Raw genomic sequence first — 25801 nt, 5'->3', positions numbered from 1 at the left:
AATTCCTGCTCGCTGCCAAGATTGAAATCCCCCGTCTATCCTTCCCAGGACGAACCTGTGGTTGTTCCTTATCGGGGACCACACTGAGGCCCCCGTCACTCCCCTATGTCGTCTCCACTGCCCCCAAATCTTCAGAGTCGCCTCCACCACTGGGTTTGTGGTGTACCTTTTCGGGGAGAACGGTAGCGGCGCCGTTGCCAGTGCTCTTAAGCTAGTTCCCCTACAGGACCCCATCTCCAGCCTTTTTCACGCCGCTCCTTATTCTTCCCTCATCCACTTACATATCACAGACACGTTAGCGGCCCAATAATAATCACTCAGACTCGGCAGTGCCAATCCCCCTCTATCTCTACTGCGCTGCAGGAACCCCCTCTTTACCCTTGGGGTCTTTCCGGCCCACAGAAAGCTCATGATGCTCCTGTCCACCTTCTTAAAAAAGGTCTTTGTAATCAGTATGGGGAGGCACCGAAACACAAAAAGAAACCTCGGGAGGACCACCATTTTAACCGCCTGCACCCTGCCCGCCAATGACAGGGGCACCATATCCCACCTCTTAGTCCTCCTCCATCTGCACTACCAGTCACGTCAAGGTTATGCAAGGTTCCCCAGTCCCTGGCCATCTGGATCCCTAAATACTGGAAGTCTCTTGTTACCCTCCTCAGCGGCAGCTCGTCTATTCCCCTGCCCTGTTCCCCGGGGTGCATCACAAACAGTTCACTCTTCCCCATATTCAGTTTGTATCCCGAAAACTCTCCAAACTCCCAGAGTGTCTGCATTATCTCAGGCATCCCCTCCACTGGGTCCGCGACATATAACAGCAGATCATCCGCGTATAATGACACCCGATGTTCTTCTCCTCCTCTAAGTACCCCTCTCCACTTCCTGGAGCCCCTCAGCGCTATGGCCAATGGCTCAATTGCCAACGCAAACAGTAACGAGGACAGGGGGCACCGGTCTTGCGCCCCTATATAGTCGGATCGTTGCCTGTTTGTAATCACACTTGCCACCGGGGCCCCGTATAGGAGCCGAACCCATCTAATGAACCCCTCTCCAAATCCCTTCAGTACCTCCCACAGATAGTCCCACTCCACTCTATCAAATGCCTTCTCTGCATCCATAGCCACCACTATCTCTGCCTCCCCCTCCGGTGGGGGCATCATCATCACCCCTAACAACCTCCGTATATTGGTATTCAATTGCCTCCCTTGAACAAATCCTGTTTGCTCACTATGCACAACCCCAGGGACACAGTCCTCTATCCTTGTCGCCATCACTTTGGCCAGTAACTTGGCATCTACATTTAGGAGGGAGATGGGCCTGTATGACCCGCACTGCAGCGGGTCTTTGTCTCTTTTCAGGATCAGCGATATCGTCGCCTCCGACATCGTCGGGGGTAGTGTCCCCCTTTCCTTAGCCTCATTGAAGGTTCTTGTCAGGAGTGGGGCCAGCAGGTCCACATATTTCCGATAAAATTCCACCGGGAACCCATCTGGTCCCGGGGCCTTCCCTGCCTGCATGCTTCAGATTCCTTTTACCACCTCCTCTACCTCAATCTGCGCTCCCAGTCCTGTCCTCTCCTGCTCCTCAACCTTCGGGAACTCCAACTGGTCTAGGAAATGCATCATTCCCTCTTTCCCTTCCGGGGGTTGGGCCTTATACAGCCTGTCGTAGAATACCTTAAATACCCCGTTCACCCTCTCCGCTCTCTGTTCCATCCTTCCCTCCTCGTCTCTAACTCCTCCGATCTCTCTCGCCGCCCCCCTCTTCCTAAGTTGTTGGGCCAGCAGTCGGCTCGCCTTCTCTCCGTATTCATACTGTACTCCCTGTGCCTTCCTCCACTGCGTCTCCGCCTTACCCGTGGTCAACAAGTCAAAGTCCGTGTGTAGTCTCCGTCTTTCCCTGTATAGCCCTTCATCCGGAGCCTCCGCATATTGCCTATCCACCCTCAAGATCTCCCCAATCAGTCTCTCCCTTTCTTTACCCTCTTGTTTCCCCTTATGGGCCCTTATGGAGATCAGCTCCCCTCTCACCACCTCCTTCAGCGCCTCCCATACTACCTCTCCATCATCATTAACCTCTAGGTATCTTTCAATACATCCCCTCACCCTTCCGCATACCCCCTCGTCCGCCAACAGTCCCATGTCCAATCTCCAAGGTGGGCGTTGCTCCTTTTCCTCACCTAGTTCCAGATCTACCCAATGTGGGGCATGATCTGAAATGGCTATAGCCGAGTACTCCGCTCCTGCCACCTTCGGGATCAGCACCCTTCCCAGGACAAAGAAATCTATCCGGGAGTACACTCTATGGACGTGGGAGAAGAAGGAAAACTCTTTACTCCTCGGTCTAGTAAATCTCCAGGGATCCACTCCTCCCATCTGCTCCATAAAGCCCTTAAGCACCTTGGCCGCTGCCGGGCTCCTCCCGGTCCTAGATCTGGACCGGTCCAGCACCGTGTTGAAGTCCCCCCCCCCCATTACCAACTTTCCCATCTCCAGGTCCGGGATGCGCCCCAACATATGCTTCATAAAGTTCGCATCATCCCAGTTCGGGGCATATACGTTCACCAGCACCACCGCTTCGCCTTGCAATCTGCCACTCACCATCACGTACCTACCCCCACTGTCCGCCACTATGGTCTTCGCCTCAAATGATACTCTTTTCCCCACCAGTATTGCCACCCCTCTATTTTTCGCATCCAAGCCCGAGTGGAATACCTGGCCCACCCATCCTTTCCTTAATCTGACCTGATCCGCCAGTTTAAGGTGCGTCTCCTGAAGCATAACCACATCTGCCTTTAGCTTCTTTAGGTGTGCAAATACCCTTGCCCTCTTAATCGGCCCATTCAACCCTCTCACGTTCCACGTGATCAACCGGGTTGGGGGGCTTTTTACCACCCCCCCTCGTCGACTAGCCATCCCCTTTTTTAAACCAGCTCCTCACCCGGTTCCCACGCAACCGCTTGTCCCCCAGATGGCATCCTCCCGTCCCGACCATCTCATCTCGTAACAGCTCCCCTTCCCCTTAGCAGCAGCAGCAACCCAGTTAATCCCCACCCCCCACCGCTAGATCCCGCTCTAGCTTGATTGCACCCCCAATATTGCTTCCCCGAGTCAGCAAACTCTGGCTGACCTCAGCTTCCCCCGTTTATGCTTAGCCTCCCTGCGTGTGAGACCCCCTCGTTCCTACACCCCCTTTTCCCGCCAGTTTCCATAGCGCGGGAACAGAGCCCGCGCTTCTCTCTCGGCCCCACCCCTAATGGCGCAGCTCCCTCTCTCCTTCCCCACCAGCGCCCACATTTCTTCGTGTGTCCCCCCTTCGAGGGGAAAAGATTCCCCCATCTGATTTACAATTTCTTGCCACCACCTCGCTACTTCATTCCAAACATCCTTTCCCAAATCTAGTCCAACGTCTCCTCTTGAATGAATGTCCACGCCTCCTCTGCCGTCTCGAAGTAGTGGTGTTTGCCCTGGTGTGTGACCCACAGTCTTGCCGGCTGCAACATTCCGAATTTCACTTTCTTCCTGTGGAGCACCGCCTTGGCCCGATTGAAACTCGCCCTCCTTCTCGCCACCTCCGCACTCCAATCTTGGTAGACGCGGATCACCGCGTTCTCCCATCTGCTGCTCCGTGTTGTCTTAGCCCATCTCAGGACCATCTCCCTGTCCTTGTAGCGGTGGAATCTCACCACTATTGCTCGCGGTATTTCCCCTGCCTTTGGTCTTCTCACGAGGACCCGGTACGCTCCCTCCACTTCCAGGGGGGCCCGTCGGTGCCTCAGCTCCCATTAAGGTAAGGAGCATCACACTCACGTACGCCCCAACGTCCGCTCCCTCTGCCCCTTCGGGTGACCCAAAATCCTTAAGTTCTTCCTCCTCGAGCTATTTTCCAGGGCTTCCAATCTCTCCATACACCTCTTGTGTAGCGCCTCGTGTGTCTCCGTCTTCACCACCAAGCCCTGTATCTCGTCTTCATTTTCGGCAGCCTTTGCCTTCGCTCCACCTCTTGGGTCTTTTGCGTCTCCTTCAGCCCCTCAATCGCCTGCAGCATCGGCGCCAGCACCTCCTTCTTGAGCTCCTCCACACATCGCCGGAGGAACTCCTGTTGTTCCAGGCCCCATACCAACTGGGCTCCCTCAGCCGCCATCTTGCTTCTCCCTTCCCTTCTCTGCCACTGCTCCAGAGGATCCTCCACAATCTGGCCACTACTATCACTTCTTTCGATCCACACCTGGGGGGACTCCTTCCTATGTCGCCTCACACTGGGTTTAGCCTTTGAAAATTTCCGTTGGAGCTCCCGATAAGAGCCCAAAAGTCCGTTGAAACGGGAGGTGCCGAAACGTGCGACTTAGCTGGTCATCGCCGCACCCGGAAGTCTCCACTATGGGCAATTTTGGACACCAAGGGCAATTTAGCATGGCCAATCCACCTAATCTGCACGTCTTTCGGGACTTGTGGGAGGAAACCGGAGCACCCGGAGGAAACCCACGCAAGACATGGGGAGAACATGCAGACTCCGCACAGAGAGTGACCCAAGCCAGGAATCGGACCTGGGACCCTGGAGCTGTGAAGCAATTGTGCTAACCAATTTACCGTGCTGCGTGGGTTTCCTCCGGTTTCCTCCCGCAGTCCAAAGATGTGCAGGTTAGGTGGATTGGCCATGATAAATTGCCCTTAGTGACCAAAAAGGTTAGGAGGGGTTATTGGGTTATGGGGATAGGGTGGAAGTGAGGGTTTAAGTGGGTCGGTGCAGACTTGATGGGCCAAATGGCCTCCTTCTGTACTGTATGTTCTATGTTCTACCCCTCAGCCAGTGTTACAATCTGACCTTTCACCCGTACAACCCTGCTCCCCTTCTGAAAACCACCTTTCCCAAATTGCTCACTTCATCCTTCTTCCTTAGATGGTTCAAACATTAGGCCACTCGAGCCTACCATTTAATGAGATCATTGCCGCTCAGATTGCAATATCAACTCCACATTTCGGATAACCTTTCATGCCCTCACTTATCAAGAATCTGTCTACTTCTGCCTTAAAAGATATTCAAAGGTTCTGCTTCCTCTGCCTTTTGAGGAAGAAAGTTCCGTAGACTGACAGAGCTAAATAAACATTTCTCCTCAACCCTGTCCGAAATACCCAACCCCTTATGTTGAAACAGTGACCCCTAGATCCAGATTTGTCCACAGGAGGAAACATCCTCTCCACATCCACCTTGTCAAGATCCCTCAGGATCTTCTTGCACAGATGTCCCTCTCCGACAGACTGTCAAAGGTGTTGTCTTTCTGTCGAGGCATCAAACCGTACTAGATTTGGTGACATTTTCGAATGAAGAGCAGACGGAAGCTCCCCACTCCTCCTCAGGTTGGAGTCCTAGTCAACATATATCCCCCAACCAACACCACTGAAAAAAAACTAACTGTCCGGTCATTATCTTGCTTGCTGCATGCATATGGAGGAGAGGTTGGGCAGACTGGGCTTGTTGCTGCTGGAATTTAGAACAGTGAGGGGTGACTTGATTGAAGTATACAAAATCCTCAACTGTCTCAACAAGGTGAATGTGGAAAGGAAATTTCCTCTCGTGGGAGAGTCCAGAACTAGGGGGTCACACTTTTACGACAGAGATGAGAAATCTTTTTATCTCAGGAGGATTTTGCGACTATAAATGATCTGCCTTGGAAGATGGAAGCGGGTCATGAGAATATTTTTTAAGGCAGAGGGAGACAAGATTCTTGTTAGGCAGGAATCAAATGTTTTCAGGGGGGGGGGGGAAGAGACGGGAACGTGGAACTCAACACAAGCAGATCAGCCACGAGCTTATTGAATTGTGGAGCAGACTTGGGCGGCGGGGGGGGGGGGGGGGGGGGGGGGGGGTACTGAGTGGCCTACTTCTGCTACAATTTAATATGTTTGTATGCATGTGGAAGCTTGCAGAGCACAAATTGGTTGCTGTGTTTTCTACACTTCAAAAGCACTTCTGTGTAGCACTTGGAGAAATCCCCATGTTTTACAAACCTTTGATTTCCTTTTTGAGTCTTCACGAAGCCTCTCTTTTACTGTACCCCCTACCCACGCCTGCCCTGCCCCCTTCAGTATTCACTTTGTGGAGTGGCGCAGCGGGTGCTCCCCCACACGACCACCATATAATTACAAGTTGCTGCATTTCATACCAAACCTGCAACTGAGTGTGCTATAAATATCAAGAAATCTTCTGATAACCTTGAACATTACAATCGCTCTCGCTCCCCCAGGAACATAACACACCACTTTTTCTGTATGTAGGGCAGAACAGATAAAATTAAAACCCTTCAGAAGATGTTACAATCCAAGGGCAGGTAGTCAACCTGCTCCCAAATATTTGCCAGTCAGAGATAAACACATGCTCTCCATCTGCCTAGATAAATGTGCACTGAGCCCCCGGCCGGCCACCAGTCTTCTCCACATCAAAGTCTGCCAACTCAGTTCAGTCTGTACAATCCAGCAATAGCAGTCTCCCAGTTTACCGCCCTGAAGAGTGGAGCTAAAGGGGAACAAAGTCAGTTTGGTTTCACAACATTGGCACAGATATGCAAAGTCCACTGCTGCATTACAATGATTTTCACCAGTGATCTGCACATGGAGTTCTTCATTTGGGTCAACCATGCAAATGTGGCTTGGTGGAAGGTGAGGGGGGGGGGGGGGATTGATTAAAAAGAGGACGCCACCCACTTGCAGAATACACGCCTGATCTTACTGCATTTCATATGCATCCCCCACAAATAATAAAATTCTCCACCCAGTACCACTGTACTTGTCTTACTCATTTAGGGACCATCCATAAATAAGCAGCAGCGCTGCACGAATGAAGACTATAGAAGAGTGAAGTCGAATGCTGCTTTTGAATTTGCAATGTTGCTTTTACTACCTAAGCCCAAAGCATGATTTCTATATTACTTAAAGCCATGTGTAAACATGGTAGTGACTTGTATACGTTTACAAAGATATGTGGTAATTTGTGGACTGTCCCTGCCCCGGTTAGCTCCAATAGAAGCGGTCTGGAGCCCAGCTTACAGCCAAAGTGCATGTTCTCACCCGGCCGTCATCACCACGTTGTAAACGACCATATAGGCGGTGGCGATGGGTCCCGGTCCCCGTCTTTTCCTCAGGTTCCCATCACGCTTCTGCTCCAACCCGCTCCCAGCCGCCGCCGCCATGGTGATCAGACCGTCACTGAGCCCCGCCGCGCACTATCTGCTTGGCGCTGACTCCACCCCCACACGCCAATGACACCCTACTGCGTTTCTCCTTCAGTGCTGCCCTCTGGCCCGGCTGACTGCGCACTGCACCTGCCGCCCTGGTATTGATGCTGCCCCCCTGTCCCAGCTGACTGCGCACTGCACCTCCCGGTGCTTCCCCCTGGCCCGGCTGACTGCGCACTGCGCCTGCCGCGCTATTTCCGGTGCTGCCCCCTGCCCGTTGACGACACATTGCGCCTGCCGCGCTTCTCCCGGTGCTGCCCCCTAGCCCGGCTGACTACGCATTGCGCCTGCCACGCTACCTCCGGTACTGTCCCCTGGCCCGGCTGACTGCGCATTACGCCTGCCGCCTCGCTCTCGGTGCTGCCCCCTGGCCCGGCTGAAGCCGCTGGAGGACCGCGCCGGACGACCAGCCGCCACCCCCCTCCTCGCCCCCCCTCCAATGGAAGGAAAGCAGGGCGGAGGCGAAAAGGAGTCACCTGACCGGCTTCCAAAGTTATTATTTATTTTATTTCTATCCCCCCCCTCCTCCAGTGACGCCATTTGAAGTCGGGCGGATTGTGTCGGCGGCGCAGGAAGCGAGTGTCTGAGGGAGGAGGGGGTTCGCCGAAGGCCTCGGCCCTTAGGATGCGCCAGAGGCCGGCGGAGGAGCGAGCGCCGCGGGCTTAGAGACGAGGAAACGCCGAGGCCTGGCTGCGGCCTACCCCTGGAAGGGTCTGTTCCTCCCCCCGCATTGGAAGGTCTTCAGGCGCAGACCATGCCCTTCTTCGCCACCAACCCCTTCGACGTGGATGTCGGTAAGTTTCTGAAGTGATCTTGCCCCTGATGTTCGGGCTTTGGGATTTGTACATCAGCAGGCAGGCGCTTATTTTTTATAGGCATGTGGCACCAAGACCTGTGTCACCGTCTTAAAAGGAAGGCAGGAGACAGGATTGGGCTGATCCTGGCATGATGCAGCACAGAAAGAGGCCATTCGGCTCCTCCTGCTCCTGCCAGCCCCCCCCCCCCCCCCCCCCAATTATCATTGAAAGTAGGAGATTTGGTCACCAAGTTCATAGGTGACACGGAAATTCCCGTACCGGCCTCCCTGAACAGGTGCTGGAATGTGGCGACGAGGGGCTTTTTACAGTAACTTCATTGTGAACTACTTGTGACCATTGATTATTATTATTATTAATTTGGTGGTGCGGTAAACGGCGAGCCCGAGATTAACAGACGATGTAGACTGGCTGGTCAGACGGGCAGAACAGTGGCAAATGGAATTTAACCCTGAAAACCGTGAGGTGATGTGTTTTGGGAGGCTGACTGGTGGTGATTTAACCTGAGGATTACCACACCTCAGGCGAGGGACAAGGTTGAGAAGGCGGGAATTGAATCCGCACTGTTGGCCTTGCTCTGCCTCACAATCCAGTTGCCCAGCCAACTGCGCTAAACCGGCTCCCTGTACATAAGAGCAGGGAGGTTCTGATGGAGCTGTATAACATGCACAGCCGGAGTATTGTGTGCAGTTCTGGTCGCTGCATGATAGGAAGGATGTGGAAGCATTGGAAAGGTGCAGATGAGATTTACCAGAATGTTGCCTAGTATGGAGGGAAGATCTTATGAGGAAAGGCTGAGGGACTTGAGGCTGTTTTCGTTAGAGAGAAGAAGGTTAAGAGGTGACTTAATTGAGGCATACAAGATGATCAGAGGATTAGATAGGGTGGACAGTGAGAGCCTTTTTCCTCGGATGGTGATGGCTAGCACGAGGGGACATTGCTTTAAATTGAGGGGTGATAGATATAGGACAGATGTCAGAGGTAGGTTCTTTACTCGGAGAGTAGTAATGGTGTGGAATGCCCTGCCTGCAACAGTAGTGGACTCACCAACATTAAGGGCATTTAAATGGTCATTGAATAAACATATGGATGATAAGAGAATAGTGTAGATGGGTTTTAGATTGGTTTCACAGGTTGGCGCAACATCGAGGGCTGAAGGGCCTGTACTGCGCTGTTATGTTCTATGTACTGAGTGCAGTTCTGGTCACCACACTATAGGAAGGATGTGATTGCACGAGAGGGGGCAGAGGAGATTCACCAGGATGTTGCCTGGGCTGGAGCATTTCAGATATGAAGAGAGGCTTGTTGGCCTGGGGTTGTTTTCCTTCGGGCTGAGGGGGGACCTGATTGAGATGTATCAATTTGAGGGGCACACATTGGGTGGATGGAAGGAACTTTTCCCTTAAGTGGAGGAGCCAATAACCAGGGGGCACAGATTTAAGGTAAGAGACAGCAGGTTGAGGGATGATTAGGAAAAGCTTTTTCACCCAGGGGTGGTGGGAATCTTGAACTCTGCCTGAAAGTGTGATATATGCAGGAACCCTCACAACATTTAAAAAGTATTTAGTTGAGCACTTGAAATGCCATAGCGTCCAAGGCTACGGACCAAGTGCTGAAAATGGGGATTCGAGTAAATAAGTGCTTGACAGCCAATGCGTACATGATTGGCCGAAGGGCCTCTTTCTGTGCTGTGAAACTCTACGACTCTAAAGGGCTATCTGTTAATAGGTCTTGTGGGCATGGTAGCACAGTGGTTAGCACTGTTGCTTCAAAGCACCAGGGTCCCGTGTTCAATTCCCGCTTGGGTCACTGCCTGTGTGGCGTCTGCACGTTCTCCCCGTGTCTGCGTGGGTTTCCTCCGGGTGCTCTGGTTTCCTCCCACAAGTCCCAAAAGACGTGCTGTTAGTTGAATTGGACAATTTTGAATTCTCCTCAGTGTACCCGAACAGCTGCTGGAGGGTGGCAGCTAGGGGATATTCACAGTAACCTCATAGCAGTGTTAATGTAAGCCTACTTGTGACAATAATAAAGATTAATGTCCCTCCCTGTGGGCCAGAAACAGTTATCTTATGAGGAAAGGTTGAACAGGCTGGGCCTGTACTCATTGGAGTTTAGAAGAATGAGAGGTGATCTTATTGAAACATGCAGGATTCGGAGGGGACTTGACAGGATGCATACTAGCAGGATGTTTCCTCCTGTGGGGGAAAGTAAAACTAGGGGACAGAGTTTTAAAATCCAGGGTCTCCCATGTAAGATTGATGAGGAGGGTGGTTAGTCTTTAGAATTTCCGTTCTCAGAGAGGAGTGAAGGCTGAGTCATTGAATATTAAACATCAAGTTAGGTTTTTAATTGACCAGGGAGCCAAGGGATACTGGGGACAGACTGCATATCAGCAGTTACGTCTGCAATCAAATGAGCCATGACTTTATTGAATGGTGGAGCAGGCTCAATGAGTCCAATGGCCTACTCTTACTCTTATTAAGTGTGGACATTTGCTATATAGATATTTAAGTAGCTGGAGACCTAGATCAACAGCATCCAGCACCTTTTTAAACCTAGATGGTTTTCTCCGGGTGCTCCAGTTTTCTCCCAGAGCCCAAATATGTGCAGGTTAGATGGAGTTACGGGGATAGGGTGGGGGAGTGGGCCTAGGTAGGGTGTCCTTTCGAGGGGCTGGTGCACACTTGATGGGCCAAATAGCTTCTTTCTGCACTGTGGGGAATCTTTGGATAGCGAAAGGTCCTGAGGAGCTTCATAAGGGTGCAATCAAATGCTGATTTTAAGGTGATTGGCAGAAGAACTAGTGATGTGAGTTGTTAGGGGTCTGGACAGCATCGCCGTGGAGTGTGACAGAGGCAGATTCTGTTGTTGGCAAGTGGCGATTGGCGTGTGCTCGTCGGGTGAATGTCAGAAACCTTACTGATTGAGAGAGCGGCAGAGTAGAGCCTGGGCCTGTCTTCAACAAACATCTGCATGTACGTACTTTCTGCTAGACCTCCCAGCACAGCAGTCAGGAGTGGGAACCTTGGATGATTTTTGTCAGCCCATTCCTCCACTAAATGTTGGCCCTGAATTGAGTTCCAGGCGATCCAGGTTGTAACCAGCACAAATTATATAATGGTGGTATTGTGGTAATGTCACTGGATTAGTAATCCAGAGGTCCAGACTGCTCGGAGGATATAGGTTCAAATCCCACCCTGGCAGCTGGTTGAACTTAAATATAATTGATAAATAAATAAAAATCTGGAAGATAAAGTAATCTCCGTAATAGTACAACTATTATTATTGTTGCTGGGTGGCACAGTAGTTAGCACAGCTGCCTCATAGGGACCTGGTTGGGGTGCTCTTTAGGAGAGTCGGTGAAGACTCGATAGGCCGAATGGTCTCCTGCACTGTTGGGATTGTTATGATTCTTCTAAAACCAGTTCAAGGGCCTGGCCAGTACCGCACATGTTTCATGAAAGAATAAATAGGATAAAAAGCACAAATCAAGAATTTGGGCCTCCTGATCTGTGCAGTGTTTTCACGTCTCTACCAGCAAGCAGAGACTCTGCTTGTTACTGTGAGTATTTTATGCAGTGATGGTACAGAGCAGAGGCGATTTCATTGGTCACAGTATTTTCGCAACTGTGTTGTGTATGTCAACAGGCTCACAAAGAGACCTTGACTCTCCACAGATGGTGATTGCGTGTTCAGGACCTTTTGTTTCAAATGCTCCCAGAATTGACTGATTTTGGATTTGCTCTTTGCAAAGGAGATAATTGTGACAGGCCCATACCATCTCCTATTTAGGTGGTGAAAAGACCCCACAAGAATTGAGCTAGCGAATAGAACTTCTGTAGTCTTATTTTTTCCCAAGGTGGGGAGAGGCGGTTGCTTTGCATTCATTTGCTAACTGGCGATAGTTGCCTAATTGTAATCGGGAGCTAGTCTTGTGGGGTGTTACAGAACGACCGTCCTTGCCACATTCTGGAAGTGACCCTCAAGCAAAAGCTTGCTTCCCTTGATTTTCGAGTCCAGTGAGCAACGCCTGCAGATACACTGCCTCATCGAAAAGCTGCTGTGTTATGGAGCGTTTTCTACTTGTATACTGGAAATTCCAGTTCGTTATGCTTTTCCTGCCATGTCCAAAAGCCTCTGTGTCGCACCATTAGCGAAAAGGACCTGAGAGCACTCCACCTTTTTCTTTCTGTAATTAACAAAGAACAATACAGCACGGGAGCAGGCCCTTCGCCCCTCCAAGCCTGTACCAGTCATGATACCAACCTTGGCCAAAACCCTCAGCACTTCCTTATGCCTTATCCCTCCATGCAACGTATTCCATGCGCTCTGCGTAAACCCTCTGCGGAAAAAACCTGCCTCGCACATCTCCTCTAAACCTTGCCCCATGGACCTTAAACCTATGCCCCCTAGTGACTGACCCCTCCACCCTGGGAAAGAGTGCCTGCCCATCCACTCTATCCATGCCCTTCATAATCTTGTGGACCTCGATCAGGTTGCCCCTCAACCTCCGTAGTTCTAATAATAAACAAAGAAAAGTACAGGACAGGAACAGGCCCTTCGGCCCTCCAAGCCGGCGCCGACCATGCTGCCCGTCTAAACTAAAATCTTCTGCACTTCCGGGGTCCGTATCCCTCTATTCCCATCCTATTCATGTATTTGTCAAGATGCCCCTTAAACATCACTATCGTCCCTGCTTCCACCACCTCCTCTGGCAGCGAGTTCCAGGCACCCACTACCCTTTGTGTAAAAAAAAAAAAACTTGTCTCGTACATCTCTAAGCCTTGCCCCTCGCACCTTAAACCTATGCCCCCTAGTAATTGACCCCTCTACTCTGGGAAAAAGTCTCTGACTATCCACTTTGTCTATGCCCCTCATAATTTTATAGACCTCTGTCAGGTCGCCCCTCAACCACCGTCGTTCCACTGAGAACAAACCGAGTTTATTCAACTTCTCCTTACCAGGCAACATCCTGGTAAATCTCTTCTGCACCCTCTCTAAAGCCTCCACATCCTTCTGGTAGTATGGCAACCAGAATTGAACACTATACTCCAAGTGTGGCCTAACTAAGGTTCTATACAACTGCAACATGACTTGCCAATTTTTATACTCCATGCCCTGGCCAATGAAGGCAAGCATGCTGGATGCCTTCTTGACTACCTTCTCCACCTGTGTTGCCCCTTTCAGTGACCTGTGGACCTGTACACCTAGATCTCTCTGATTGTCAATACTCTTGAGGGTTCTACCATTCACTGTATATTCCCTACCAGTATTAGACCTTCCAAAATGCATTACCTCTCATTTGTCCGGATTAAACTCCATCTGCCATTTCTCCGCACAAATCTCCAAACGATCAAAATCCTGCTGTATCCTCCTGACAGTCCTCATCGCTATCCGCAATTCCACCAACCTTTTGTGTCGTCCGCAAACTTACTAATCAGACCAGTTACAGTTTCTTCCAAATCATTTATATATACTACGAACAGCGAAGGTCCCAGCACTGATCCCTGCAGAACACTAGTCACAGCCCTCTAATCAGAAAAGCACCCTTTCATTGCTACTCTCTGCCTTCTATGACCTAGTAAGAAGTCTTACAACACCAGGTTAAAGTCCAACAGGTTTGTTTCGATGTCACTAGCTTTCGGAGCACTGCTCCTTCCTCGGGTGAATGCAGAGGTCTGTTCCAGAAACACATATATAGACAAATTCAAAGATGCCAAACAATGCTTGGAATGCGAGCATTAGCAGGTGATTAAATCTTTACAGATCCAGAGATGGGGTAACCCCAGGTTAAAGAGGTGTGAATTGTATCAAGCCAGGACAGTTGGTCGGATTTCGCAGGCCAGATGGTGGGGGATGAATGTAATGCGACATGAATCCCAGGTCCCGGTTGAGGCCGCACTCATGTGTGCGGAACTTGGCTATAAGTTTCTGCTCGGCGATTCTGCGTTGTCGCGGGTCCTGAAGGCCGCCTTGGAGAACGCTTACCCGGAGATCAGAGGCTGAATGCCCGTGACTGCTCAAGTGTTCCCCGACTGGAAGGGAACATTCCTGCCTGGTGATTGTTGCGCGATGTCCGTTCATTCGTTGTCGCAGCGTCTGCATGGTCTCGCCAATGTACCACGCTTCGGGACATCCTTTCCTGCAGCGTATGAGGTAGACAACGTTGGCCGAGTCGCACGAGTATGTACCGCGTACCTGGTCGGTGGTGTTCTCACGTGTAATAGTGGTATCCATGTCGATGATCTGGCACGTCTTGCAGAGATTGCCATGACAGGGTTGTGTGGTGTCGTGGTCACTGTTCTGAAGACTGGGTAGTTTGCTGCAAACAATGGTTCGTTTGAGGTTGCACGGTTGTTTGAAGGCAAGTAGTGGGGGTGTGGGGATGACCTTGGCAAGATGTTCATCGTCATCAATGACATGTTGACGGCTGTGAAGAAGATGACGTAGTTTCTCCGCTCCGGGGAAGTACTGGACGACGAAGGATATTCTGTCGGTTGTGTCCCATGTTTGTCTTCTGAGGAGGTTGGTCCGGTTTTTCGCTGTGGCGCGTTGGAACTGTCGATCGATGAGTCGCGTGCCATATCCCGTTCGTACGAGGGCATCTTTCAACGTCTGTAGATGTCTGTTACGCTCCTCCTCGTCTGAGCCGATCCTGTGTATACGGAGCGCTTGTCCATAGGGGATGGCTTCTTTAATGTGTTTAGGGTGGAAGCTGGAGAAGTGGAGCATCATGAGGTTATCCGTGGGTTTGCGGTAAAGCGAAGTGCTGAGGTGACCCTCCTTGATGGAGACGAGTGTGTCCAAGAATGCAACTGATTTTGGAGAGTAGTCCATGGTGAGTCTGATGGTTGGATGGAACTTATTAATGTCATCGTGTAGTCGTTTCAGTGATTCTTCGGCGTGGGTCCAAAGGAAAAAAATGTCATTTTTTTGGGCCGAATGGCCTCTCCCACTCAAGACCATAAGACATAGGAGTAGAATTAGGCCACTCGGCCCATCGAGTCTGCTCCGCCATTCGATCATGGCTGATATTTTCTCATCCCCATTCTCCTGCCTTCTCCCCATAACCCCTGATCCCCTTACTAATCAAGAACCTATGTATCTCTGTCTTAAAGACGCTCAGTGATTTGGCCTCCACAGCCTTCTGCGGCAAAGAGTTCCACAGATTCACCACCCTGTGGCTGAAGAAATTCCTTCTCATCTCAGTTTTAAAATTTCGCCCCTTTAGTGTCCTCTGGTTCTAGTTTTTCCGACAAGTGGAAACATCCTCTCCACGTCCACACTATCCAGGTCTCGTAGTATCCAGTAAGTTTCAATAAGATCCCCCCCTCATCCTTCCATACTCCCAACGAGTACAGACCCAGAGTCCTCAACCGTTCCTCGTATGACAAGTTTTTCTTTCCAGGGATCATTCTTGTGAACCTCCTCTGGACCCTTTACAAGGCCAGCACATCTTTTCTTAGATACTGCCTGCTATACTATACCTGTTTGGCCGTGTCATATGTACACCTTCTTTGGCCACTAGGTCATGGAGCGGGACTTGAACTTGGAGCTTCTGCCTCGGAGGCAGACACACTACATACACATTATGCCTCAAGACCTCCTTCGCAAGGCTGACATCTTGTTTCAATGATTAGGAAAGAACAGAAGAGCTTGTGTCCTTCAACGAATGGAACCATTGGCAATTGTCATTTAAAAACCCATCTGGTGAGGTGCTTATGGAAAGGAAATTACCATCTTTACCTGGTCTGGCCTACATGGGACTCTAGAAGCACAGCAATGTGGTTAATTCTTAAATGCCTTCTGAAATGGCCGAACAAGCCATTCCGTCTAGGGACAATTAGGGATGGGCAACGAACGCTAGCCGTACTAGTGATGCCCACTGGATGAATTTGGAGAGCAGAGTCTTCGAATCGTTTTAAGATGCAATCAGCTGCTTTGGGGATTTGGAAGAATGGAGGGAACAGATTTCTCTCGACGAATGGAAGCTGAAATAAAACTAACAAATAGCCTTCTTTGTCTTGAGTGTTGTTGATGAATGAACACTGCTGTGAACCTCCGGTTATAACAAACACCAGGAAAACTAATTTCTTCCCTTTTGCGCCTTGAACATAGAACATACAGTGCAGAAGGGGGCCATTTGGCCCATCGAGTCTGCACCGACCCACTTATGCCCTCACTTCCACCCTATCCCCGTAACCCAATAACCCCTCCTAACCCTTTTTGGTCACTAAGGGCAATTTATCATTGCCAATCCACCTAACCTGCATGTCTTTGGACTGTGGGAGGAAACCGGAGCACCCATAGGAAACCCACGTGCACACTGGGAGAACGTGCAGACTCCATACAGACAGTGACCCAGCATGCAATCGTACCTGGGACCCTGGCGCTGTGAAACAACAGTGCTATCCACTGTGCTACCGTGCTGTCCTTGAAGGATTCGTGAATTTGATCTACAGTATTGCAAGTTACCAGAATCCAATGATCATTTGGTTTTCCGAATGGGACAGGTTTTCAAACTGCATGCTTCACGTCAGGAGTTGCACCAAGTCAGCTGTGGGGGATATTTTACACTTGTGAACTGTGCCAAAATCTTTAGCCCATATTTTGACCAGACTTGTTTGGTTTTAAAAAAAATATATATTTATTAAAGTTTTTTTAACACAATTTTTCTCCCTTACAAACAATAACCCCCCCCAATAACAAAAAAAAAAGAGAAATCGCGCAGAGCAAGATATATACATGGCAAAATGATATATTTACACAGCTTTGTACACTGGCCCTCACCCGTACGTGCCAGTTTCCCCAACCCTTCATGTTATCTCTTGCTCATCCACCATCCCAGGCAGTCTCCCCCCACCCCCCCTCCCCAAGGTTGCTGCTGCTGCTGACCGACCTTCCTCTAACGCTCCGTGAGATAGTCTAGGAACGGTTGCCACCACCTGTAAAACCCCTGCGCAGACCCTCTCAAGGCGAACTTAATCCTCTCCAACTTTATGAACCCAGCCATATCGTTTATCCAGGCCTCCAGGCTGGGGGGCTTTGCCTCCTTCCACATTAGCAAGATCCGGGCTACTAGGGATGCAAAGGCCAGAATGCCGGCCTCTTTCGCCTCCTGCACTCCCGATTCGTCCACTACTCCAAATATTGCTAGCCCCCAGCTTGGCTTGACCCGGACTTTCACCATCTGAGATATTGCTCCCGCCACTCCTCTCCAGAACCCCACCAGTGCCGGGCATGACCAAAACATATGGACATGGTTCGCCGGGCTCCCTGAGCACCTTCCACATCTGTCCTCTACCCCAAAGAACCTACTCAACCTTGCCCCCGTCAAGTGCGCTCTGTGGACCACCTTAAATTGTATCAGGCTGAGCCTGACACATGAGGAGGAATTAACCCTACCTCGGGCATCAGCCCACAGACCTTCCTCGATCTCCTCCCCCAGCTCCTCCTCCCATTTACCCTTCAACTCTTCTACCAGCGCTTCCCCCTCTTCTTTCAACTCCTGGTGTATTTCCGACACCTTGCCCTCCCCGACCCATACACCCGAGATCACCCTATCTTGAACTTCTTGTGCCGGGAGCAACGGGAATTCCCTCCCCTTTCGCCTCACAAAAGCCCTCACCTGCATATATCTAAAGGCATTTCCCAGGGGTAACTCAAACTTCTCCTCCAGTGCCCCTCGGCTCGCAAACGTCCCGTCGATGAACAGATCCCCCATTCTTCCAATCCCCGCCCGATGCCAGCTCTGGAACCCCCCGTCCATCTTCCCCGGGACAAACCGGTGGTTACCCCTGATCGGGGACCACACCGATGCTCCCATTGCACCCCGGTGCCGTCTCCACTGGCCCCAGATCCTTAGCGTTGCCGCCACCACCGGGCTCGTGGTATACTTTGTCGGCGAGAGCGGCAGCGGTGCCGTCACCAACGCCCCCAGGCTCGTTCCTTTACAGGACGCCATCTCCATCCTCTTCCATGCCGCCCCCTCTCCCTCCATAACCCACTTGCGGATCATCGCCACATTTGCTGCCCAGTAGTAGCTCCCCAGGTTTGGCAGCGCCAACCCTCCTCGGTCCCTACTGTGTTCCAGGAACCCTCTCCTTACTCTCGGGGTCTTATTCGCCCACACAAACCCCATAATACTCCTGCCTACTCTCTTAAAAAAGGCCTTCGTGATCACGATGGGAAGGCACTGAAACATAGAACAATACAGCGCAGTACAGGCCCTTCGGCCCACGATGTTGCACCGAAACAAAAGCCATCTAACCTACACTATGCCATTATCATCCATATGTTTATCCAATAAACTTTTAAATGCCCTCAATGTTGGCGAGTTCACTACAAACACAAACAGAAACCTCGGAAGGACCACCATTTTGACCGACTGCACTCTACCCGCCAGCGAGAGCGGTCACATGTCCCATCTTTTGAAATCCTCCTCCATTTGCTCCACCAACCTCGTCAGATTCAGTTTATGTAGGGTCCCCCAACTCCTGGCTATCTGGATCCCCCAGATACCGAAAGCTCCCCTCCGCCCTCATCAGCGGTAGGTCCCCTATCCCTCTTTCTTGGACCCCCGCCTGTAATGCAAAGAGCTCACTCTTCCCTACATTGAGCTTGTAGCCCGAAAACTCCCCAAACTCCCTTAGAGTCTGCATGACCTCCACCATCCCCTCCATTGGATCCGCCACGTACAGCAACAGGTCATCCGCATATAGCGACACCCGATGCTCTTCTTCCCCTCGGACCACCCCCCTCCATTTATTAGACTTCCTCAATGACATGGCCAATGGTTCGATCGCCAATGCGAACAACAGGGGGCACCCCTCCCTCGTCCCTCGGTACAGTCGAAAGTACTCTGACCTCCGCCGGTTCGTCACTACACTCGCCATCGGGGCTCTGTAAAGGTGCTTAACCCAATTGCTAAACCCTACCCCGAACCCAAACCTACACAGCACCTCCCAGAGGTACTCCCACTCTACTCGGTCAAAGGCCTTCTCCGCGTGCATAGCTGCCACTATCTCCGCCTCTCCCTCCTCCGATGGCATCATTATCACGTTTAAGAGCCGCCACACATTGGTGTTTAGTTGCCTGCCCTTCACAAATCCCGTCTGGTCCTCGTGGATTACCCCCGGGACACAGTCCTCGATCCTCGTGGCCAGCACTTTTGCCAGCAACTTTGCATCCACATTGAGGAGTGAGATCGGCCTGTACGATCCACATTGCAGTGGGTCCTTGTCCCGCTTTAGGATCAAAGAAATTGTCACTTCCGACATTGTCGGGTGCAGGGTCCCCTCCTCTCTTGCCTCATTAAAGGTCCTCACCAGTAGCAGGGCCAACAGGTCTGCGTACTTCCTGTAGAATTCCACCGGGAATCCGTCCGGTCCCGGGGCCTTCCCCGCCTGCATGCTCCCCAAACCCTTGCTCAGCTCCTCCAACCCAATTGGTGCCCCCAAACCAGCCACCTCTTGCTCCTCCACCCTCGGGAATCTCAGCTGATCTAGGAATTGTCTCATCCCCTCTTCCCCCGCTGGGGGCTGGGATCTGTACAGCTCTTCATAAAAGGCCTTGACTACCTCGTTTATTTTCGTCGCACTCCGAACCGTGACTCCCCTTCCATCTTTGACTCCCCCTATTTCCCTCGCTGCCATCCTCTTACGGAGCTGGTGTGCCAGCATCCGACTAGCCTTTTCCCCATACTCGTAGGTCGCCCCCTGCGCTTTCCTCCACTGTGGACCAGACTTGTTTACTTACGAATGGTTCTTTCTCTGGCTGCATTCTTATGAGCGTTTCCCAAGCCTAAGTGCTTTATTGCCATGGTGCCAAAAGGAGCTGTCTCTCAGAATTTAGGGTGGAGGATCGCTTGGAGCATTTGTGGGGGTGAAGCTCGCATGCACACAGCATCAGAACCAATGCACGATTAGATTGTCTAATACAGAATTTGCATTATGTTTGCGTTATTTCCCTCGCAGGCCTGTTATGCTCATCAGTTCACAGTTTGAAGTAGGTTGTGCTTTTGTGCTGATTCAGTTAGCCGTTTAAGACCAGTGATTAAAGAGGGAGTGGCAGTATGGATATGGAATTAACCAAGAAATGGAAAACCGAGAGGGCTGGTGAGCAATTGTTCTTGGATTGGAGGTAAGTATAGAGTGAAGTCTCCCAGGGGTTAACAATGGGACCATTGTTCTTTTTTGAGATGTGTTTATGACCTAATGTTGGATACACAGGGCATAATTTCAAAATGTGCAGATTGCACAATATGTTCAAATGTAGCAAATACTGAGTCGGATAAAACAAGGCAGATTGGTGCAGACAGAAATATATAAACATGCATGATCGAATAACCAGTACAAAGACATGGCTGCAGGATGATAAAGACCAGGACCTGAATATCCAAGGGTACATGACGTCTAGGAAGGACAGGAGGCGAGGAAAGAGGGGTAGCTCTGTTAATTAAGGATATCATTCATACAACGGGGAGACATGACCTTAGTCCTGGAGATCCAGATGTAGAATCGGGGCGAGATTCTCCAATAATAGGGCTATGTCCGCACACCCACGAAACAACACATGTGAATAACTCTGGACTTACATGGAGAAAGTCCAGGGTGATTCTCCGATTTGCAGGAGGCCAGCAGTGCCCCGGACTGGTCCTTGCAGCTCTGGCTGCCGATATGGGCCCTGCATTTGCGGTCGGGGGTCAGCGCATGCACACGGCGTTGACCGCCCCGCGCGCCATGGCCGACCCTCACTGCGTATCGGCACCGAAAACATAGGCTCCCCCCAGATTGCATGTGCCCACGGATCGGTGACCCCCGATCGGTAGCCTGGCCATCCTGGAGGCCCCCCCCCCCTGTGAATGATAGATCCCACCCCCCCCCCCCCCCCCCCCCACCACCACCACCACCAGGGCGGCCACGGACTGAGACCGCAGCCGCCACGCTGAGTTCCTGACGGGTGGAACCATGAAAGAACCACTCCGTCGGGAACTTGACCAGCTGCACTCAGTGAATCGCCGCGGGGGCCTCTTTCAATGACCCCCGACTGGCGCAGCATCGCCCGCGTGCGTGTGATTGGCAGCGATTCTCTGGGCACCGGAGAATCGTGAGCACGGCGTCGGACCCGATCTCGGGTTTGACGCCCATTTTCCGCCCCTGCGCCGATCGCTATTTCGGCGCGGAGAATCCTGCCCCAGATTGGTAAAGGAGCGAAATGGGAAAATTAAGAATTCACTTGCGGGAGTGGTTCATCGGCCTCCTAACAGTAACCACAATATAGGACTTGGTATACAGTTAGAAATGATGGATGCTTGTGAAAAAGATATAGTGATAATCATAGGTGATTTTAATCTACATATATATTGGATGAATCACATCCTGGTTGTTGAGTGCGTAATGATTTTGCCACATTTTCTTAGAGCAGCAAGTTGTAGCATCAGCCAGAGAGCAAGCTATACCAGATCTGGTAATGTGCAATGAGATAGGACTAATGAATTACTTAATAGTGAAGGTATCCCTAGGTTATGACTGAATTTCAAATTTAATTTGAGGACGAGAGGAGCAGACCTAAGACTAATGTTTTAAACTTAAACATAAATAAGGGCAATTATGAGGGCATGAAGATTTGGCCAAAATGATCGAGGGAATTGGGTTAAGGGATGGGTCAGTAGAGCTGCGATGGTGCACATTGAAGGAGCTATTTTGGATTACTCACAAAAATGTACATTCCAGTAAGGAAGAGGGACTCGAGGGAAGGAACGTCACTACGGCAAACTAAAGAAGTTAAAGACAACACTAAATTGAAAGAAGACCCATATAATTTCACAAAGATGAATAGCAGGTCAGAGGAATGGACAGAAAATTAGGAACAGCAAAGAATGACTAAAAGATCCATAAGGAGGGAGAAATTAGAGTACAAGTGAAAACTAGCTAGAAATTTAAAGTCTTACACCAGGTGAGGAAGGAGTTGCGCTCCGAAAGCTAGTGATTCGAAACAAACCTCTTGGACTTTAACCTGGTGTTGTAAGACTTCTTACTGTGCTCACCCCAGCCCAACGCCGGCGTCTCCACATCATAGAAATTTAAACTGATAGTAAGAGTTTCTACAGATATGTAAAGAGGGCAAGTAACATGAGTATTTGTCCTCCGTGAGAGTGGGGAATTAATAATGGAAAATAAGGAAATGGTGGATGAATTGAACCGATATTTTGCATCTGCCTTCACTGCAGAGGATACAAATAACATCCCAGAAATAATTGTGAATCAGGAGGTGAAAAGGAGCGAGGAACTTAAAACAATTAGAATTGCTCAGGAAAGGATACTGGGAAAATTCTTAAAATAAAAGCTGACAAGTCCCCAGGTCCTGATGGGTTTCATCCTCCAGTCTTGAAGGAAGTGGCTGCTGAGATAGTAGACATTTTGATTTTAATCCACTTCTCTCAGGCTATATAGTTCCATGCCAGTATTTCTTGACCTTTCTGGAAAACGTGGCATTTAGCCCTGTTCTCGTGTCACAAAACCTGATTTGGCTGTTTTTTTTTCAGAGCTTTCACTTCACAGGCTAGTTTTTGCCCCAGGCTGTCAATCTATCTTTTAGTTGCCAACTGCTAGCTCTCCAGCCTGCATCCAGGGCCACTTTTAGCTGAATCTCATGGCACAGTCTCTGTGGTGCCTTCTCCAGATTGTGGTGTGCCCCTGTCAGACCCTGTGTCTCCCCTCGCGAGGTTTCATTCTCGCAGATTTTACCCTCGCTTCTTGGGACATATTTCTGGAATGCAACTTTTAAACAACCTAGTTGAAGCTGTTGATCCTTTGGATTTCCAAAAAGGTTCTAGCCTTTCAAGAACAGATCAAATTTAGTCTTTAGGATTGGGTTGTTAAGCAAAGTCAGGTTACGGTAATTCTTGCTGTTGGTATGTTTATTGCACTTCAGGTGCTACTGTACAGAGTGAAATCGGAAAGGAACGTTGGTGTTGCAGACTGCACTCTGAGCAACTCCAACTCTTTCGTTTGGTCATCCGGAGCATCTCCCATCTGAACATCCTTCGAGTCTCTGTGCCAGCTCCTTTTTACTCCTGTAGTCGCTGTTGTTTACAATCCGCAATGTTTTTATTGTTGACCATTGATGCATGAAGGAAGGTAGCAGCTCTTTTTCCATACTGAATGTTCTTTCTGATGAACTTATTTATGGTCAGGTGCTTCGAGATGCACCTCAATTTCTTGTTCCTCTGCTTAGTTCGGAATTTACAAAGTGCATGTAAATGCGTTCCGGACATCCTTGCTGAATTTTTCAGTATACCTTTGACCTTCGTTTTTGCCAAAGCATTCATATGCATCTTCTATAAGCTCTTTATCCTATGATTCCTGATCCTGAACCACACTTGTTACAGTATGCTGAGCCTTTGTCAACTTGGTCCTGGTTTGCACCGGTTGTCCTTCAGTCCAGTAAAGGAGACCCAGTAAAGGTTCATTGCGCCTGCAGAAGCCAGTACAGGTGACCCAGCAAAGGTTCATTGCACCTGCAGAGGCCAGTACAAGAGACCCAGTAAAGGTTCATTGCGCCTGCAGTGGCCAGTACGTTTAATGACAGTTCATCAACTGACTGTAATTCTGGTCCTTTTTCACACCTTTTTTTGTATCATGTGGATCTTTTTCCCTCTGTTTGATTTTTCATTTGATGCATTTGGTTTTTAATTTTTGTGTTTCCTGTTTGAAACTTGCTCACTATAGTTATTACATTTTGCATCTTTACTCCAGCAACCGGTTGCTGTGCACCCATTTTTTGTGCATCAATGGCAATTTCAAACCTGGGTTGGTTTTTCGGGATTCAACTGATGCCTTATGGGCTTCCGTGCTCGAACGTAATTGTTGCGCTTCCTTAGCTGCTAGTTGCTTAGATATCACCATTTCTAAAGCTTTCTGTAGGTCTGTGTTGCACCCTGTTAATAGTCTTTTCTGGATAGGTTCGCTCCTCAGTCCACACACTAGTCTGTCTCTATTGGTGCCATTCAACACCCATCCCAATTCACAAAATTCAGCTAATTTCTTTAAATTGTGTGATTGATTCACCACCTTGTTGGTTACGGTTGTGGAACCTGAACCCCGGCGATGACCGAAGTGTTCAGGTGAGAAATGGCCCTGCAATATTGCCACAGTCTCACCATAGGTTTTCAAGCCTGGAGTTTCTCGTTGCACCAGACTTTGCAGGAGGTTTAAAGTTTCCTTCTCCATCATGTTCAGGAAGGCAGGCACGACTTTGCTGCAATTTTGTTCATCTGGACAAAGTATTGGAATCTTTCAGTATATGTTCTAAATTTACCAGATTAATTCCAGGGATGGCAGGCCTGTGATATGAGGAGAGATTGGCAAAGTTAGAATTGTTCTCGCTGGAGTTCAGAAGAATAAGGGGAGGGGGGGATCTCATCGAGACTTATAAAATTCTAACCGGACTAGACAGGGTAGATGCAGGGAAGATGTTCCCAATAATGGGTGTGTCCAGAACCAGGGGTCACAGTCTGAGGATTCAGGGTAAACCATTTCGGACAGGGATGAGGAGACATTTCTTCGCACAGTGGTGAGCCTGTGGAATTCATTACCACAAGAAGTCATTGATGCTAAAGCATTGAATATATTCAAGAGGCAGCGAGATACAGCACTTGGGGCAAACGGGATCAAAGGCTCTGGGGGAAAAGCAGGATTAGGCAGTTGTCAAGTGACAATTAAACCCCAAACACTTCTTCAGTGTGTCCCTCCCTACCTCCTCCTCTAACCCAAAAAAAAACAATCACTGTAAGGGTCCCAGCCAAGTAAAGGCCAAGAGGGAGACTCGAGGGCAGGTAGAAGTAGAAAGAAGTTGAACCGTGACGTCACAGCCAGCAGGTAAGTGATTGGCTGGTGACAGGTAAGTAGTTTTTCTTTTCCCTGAGGTGTGTTGATAAGGTAAGGTTTTTCTATTTCTATTTTTTTTTTTTAAATCGTGTGATTGGTAACATTTTTTCTTTTTTTTTTCTTCCTTTTTCATTTGTCTATTATTTGATATTATAGTTGGACTAAGTTAAGCCTAAGATTAAAAATGGCAGGAGTTCTCAGACCCGTGTTATGCTCCTCTTGCTCAATGTGGGAGCTCAGGGACGTGGCTTATTTCCCTGGCTCCTTCACATGGGGGAAGTGTGTCCAGCTGCAGCTCTCGTTAGACCGCATGAGCGGTCCCAGGGAGTTAGGAGCCAAGTTTGAAAAGTCGGACCTCCGAGGTAGTAATCTCAGGATTGTTTCCAGTGCCACGTGGTAGTCAGAGTAGAAATGAAAGAATAGGCAGGATAAATGCGTGGCTTGAGAGATGGTGCAGGAGGGAGGGGTTCAGATTTTGGGGGTATTGGAACCGGTTCTGGGAGAGGTGGACTACTACAAATTGGACGGTCTACACCTGGGCCGGACTGGAACCAATGTCCTTGGGGGTGCTTTTGCTCACGCTGTTGGGGAGGGTTTAAACTAATGTGGCAGGGGGGTGGGAACCAAATGAGGAGATTAGTGGACAGTAAGGAGGTAGAAACTAAAGCCTGTAAGGAACGAGATCATGAAGTCAGTGTGACTAAGGGGACGAGTAGGCAGGGAGCAGATGATGAATGCAAAGGGACTGGCGGTCTGAGGTGCATTTGTTTTAATACAAGAAAAGTGTAGTAGGTAAGGCAGATGAACTTAGGGTTTGGATTAGAACCTGGGTGTATGATATTGTTATTACGGAGACTTGGTTGAGG

General features: G+C 49.8%; 2 protein-coding genes across 4 annotated transcripts in view; one reads left to right on the top strand and one right to left on the bottom strand.

The window, feature by feature from the left end:
- The window catches only part of hacd2 (3-hydroxyacyl-CoA dehydratase 2), a 52368-nt gene extending 45115 nt beyond the window's left edge, over window positions 1-7253 (bottom strand). Inside the window, 1 exon segment of the mRNA XM_072469822.1 lies at window positions 7065-7253. Within this exon segment, the coding sequence (XP_072325923.1) occupies window positions 7065-7186 (122 nt within the window). The 5' untranslated portion in view covers window positions 7187-7253.
- Window positions 7254-7637: 384 nt separating this feature from the next.
- Window positions 7638-25801, top strand: part of stam2 (signal transducing adaptor molecule (SH3 domain and ITAM motif) 2) — a 93792-nt gene continuing 75628 nt past the window's right edge. For 2 of the 3 annotated variants that reach the window (XM_072469787.1, XM_072469798.1), the window contains exon 1: window positions 7640-8025. In XM_072469787.1, the coding sequence (XP_072325888.1) occupies window positions 7986-8025 (40 nt within the window). In that variant the 5' untranslated portion in view covers window positions 7640-7985. Of the gene's footprint in view, window positions 8026-25801 lie in introns of all 3 variants that reach the window. The other variant, XM_072469808.1, reaches the window with a different exon arrangement.

Source organism: Scyliorhinus torazame, chromosome 2 (assembly GCF_047496885.1).
Source record: "Scyliorhinus torazame isolate Kashiwa2021f chromosome 2, sScyTor2.1, whole genome shotgun sequence".
In the NCBI taxonomy this organism is placed as follows: Eukaryota; Metazoa; Chordata; class Chondrichthyes; order Carcharhiniformes; family Scyliorhinidae; genus Scyliorhinus; species Scyliorhinus torazame.
This window is presented reverse-complemented; position numbering and strand designations above follow the sequence as displayed.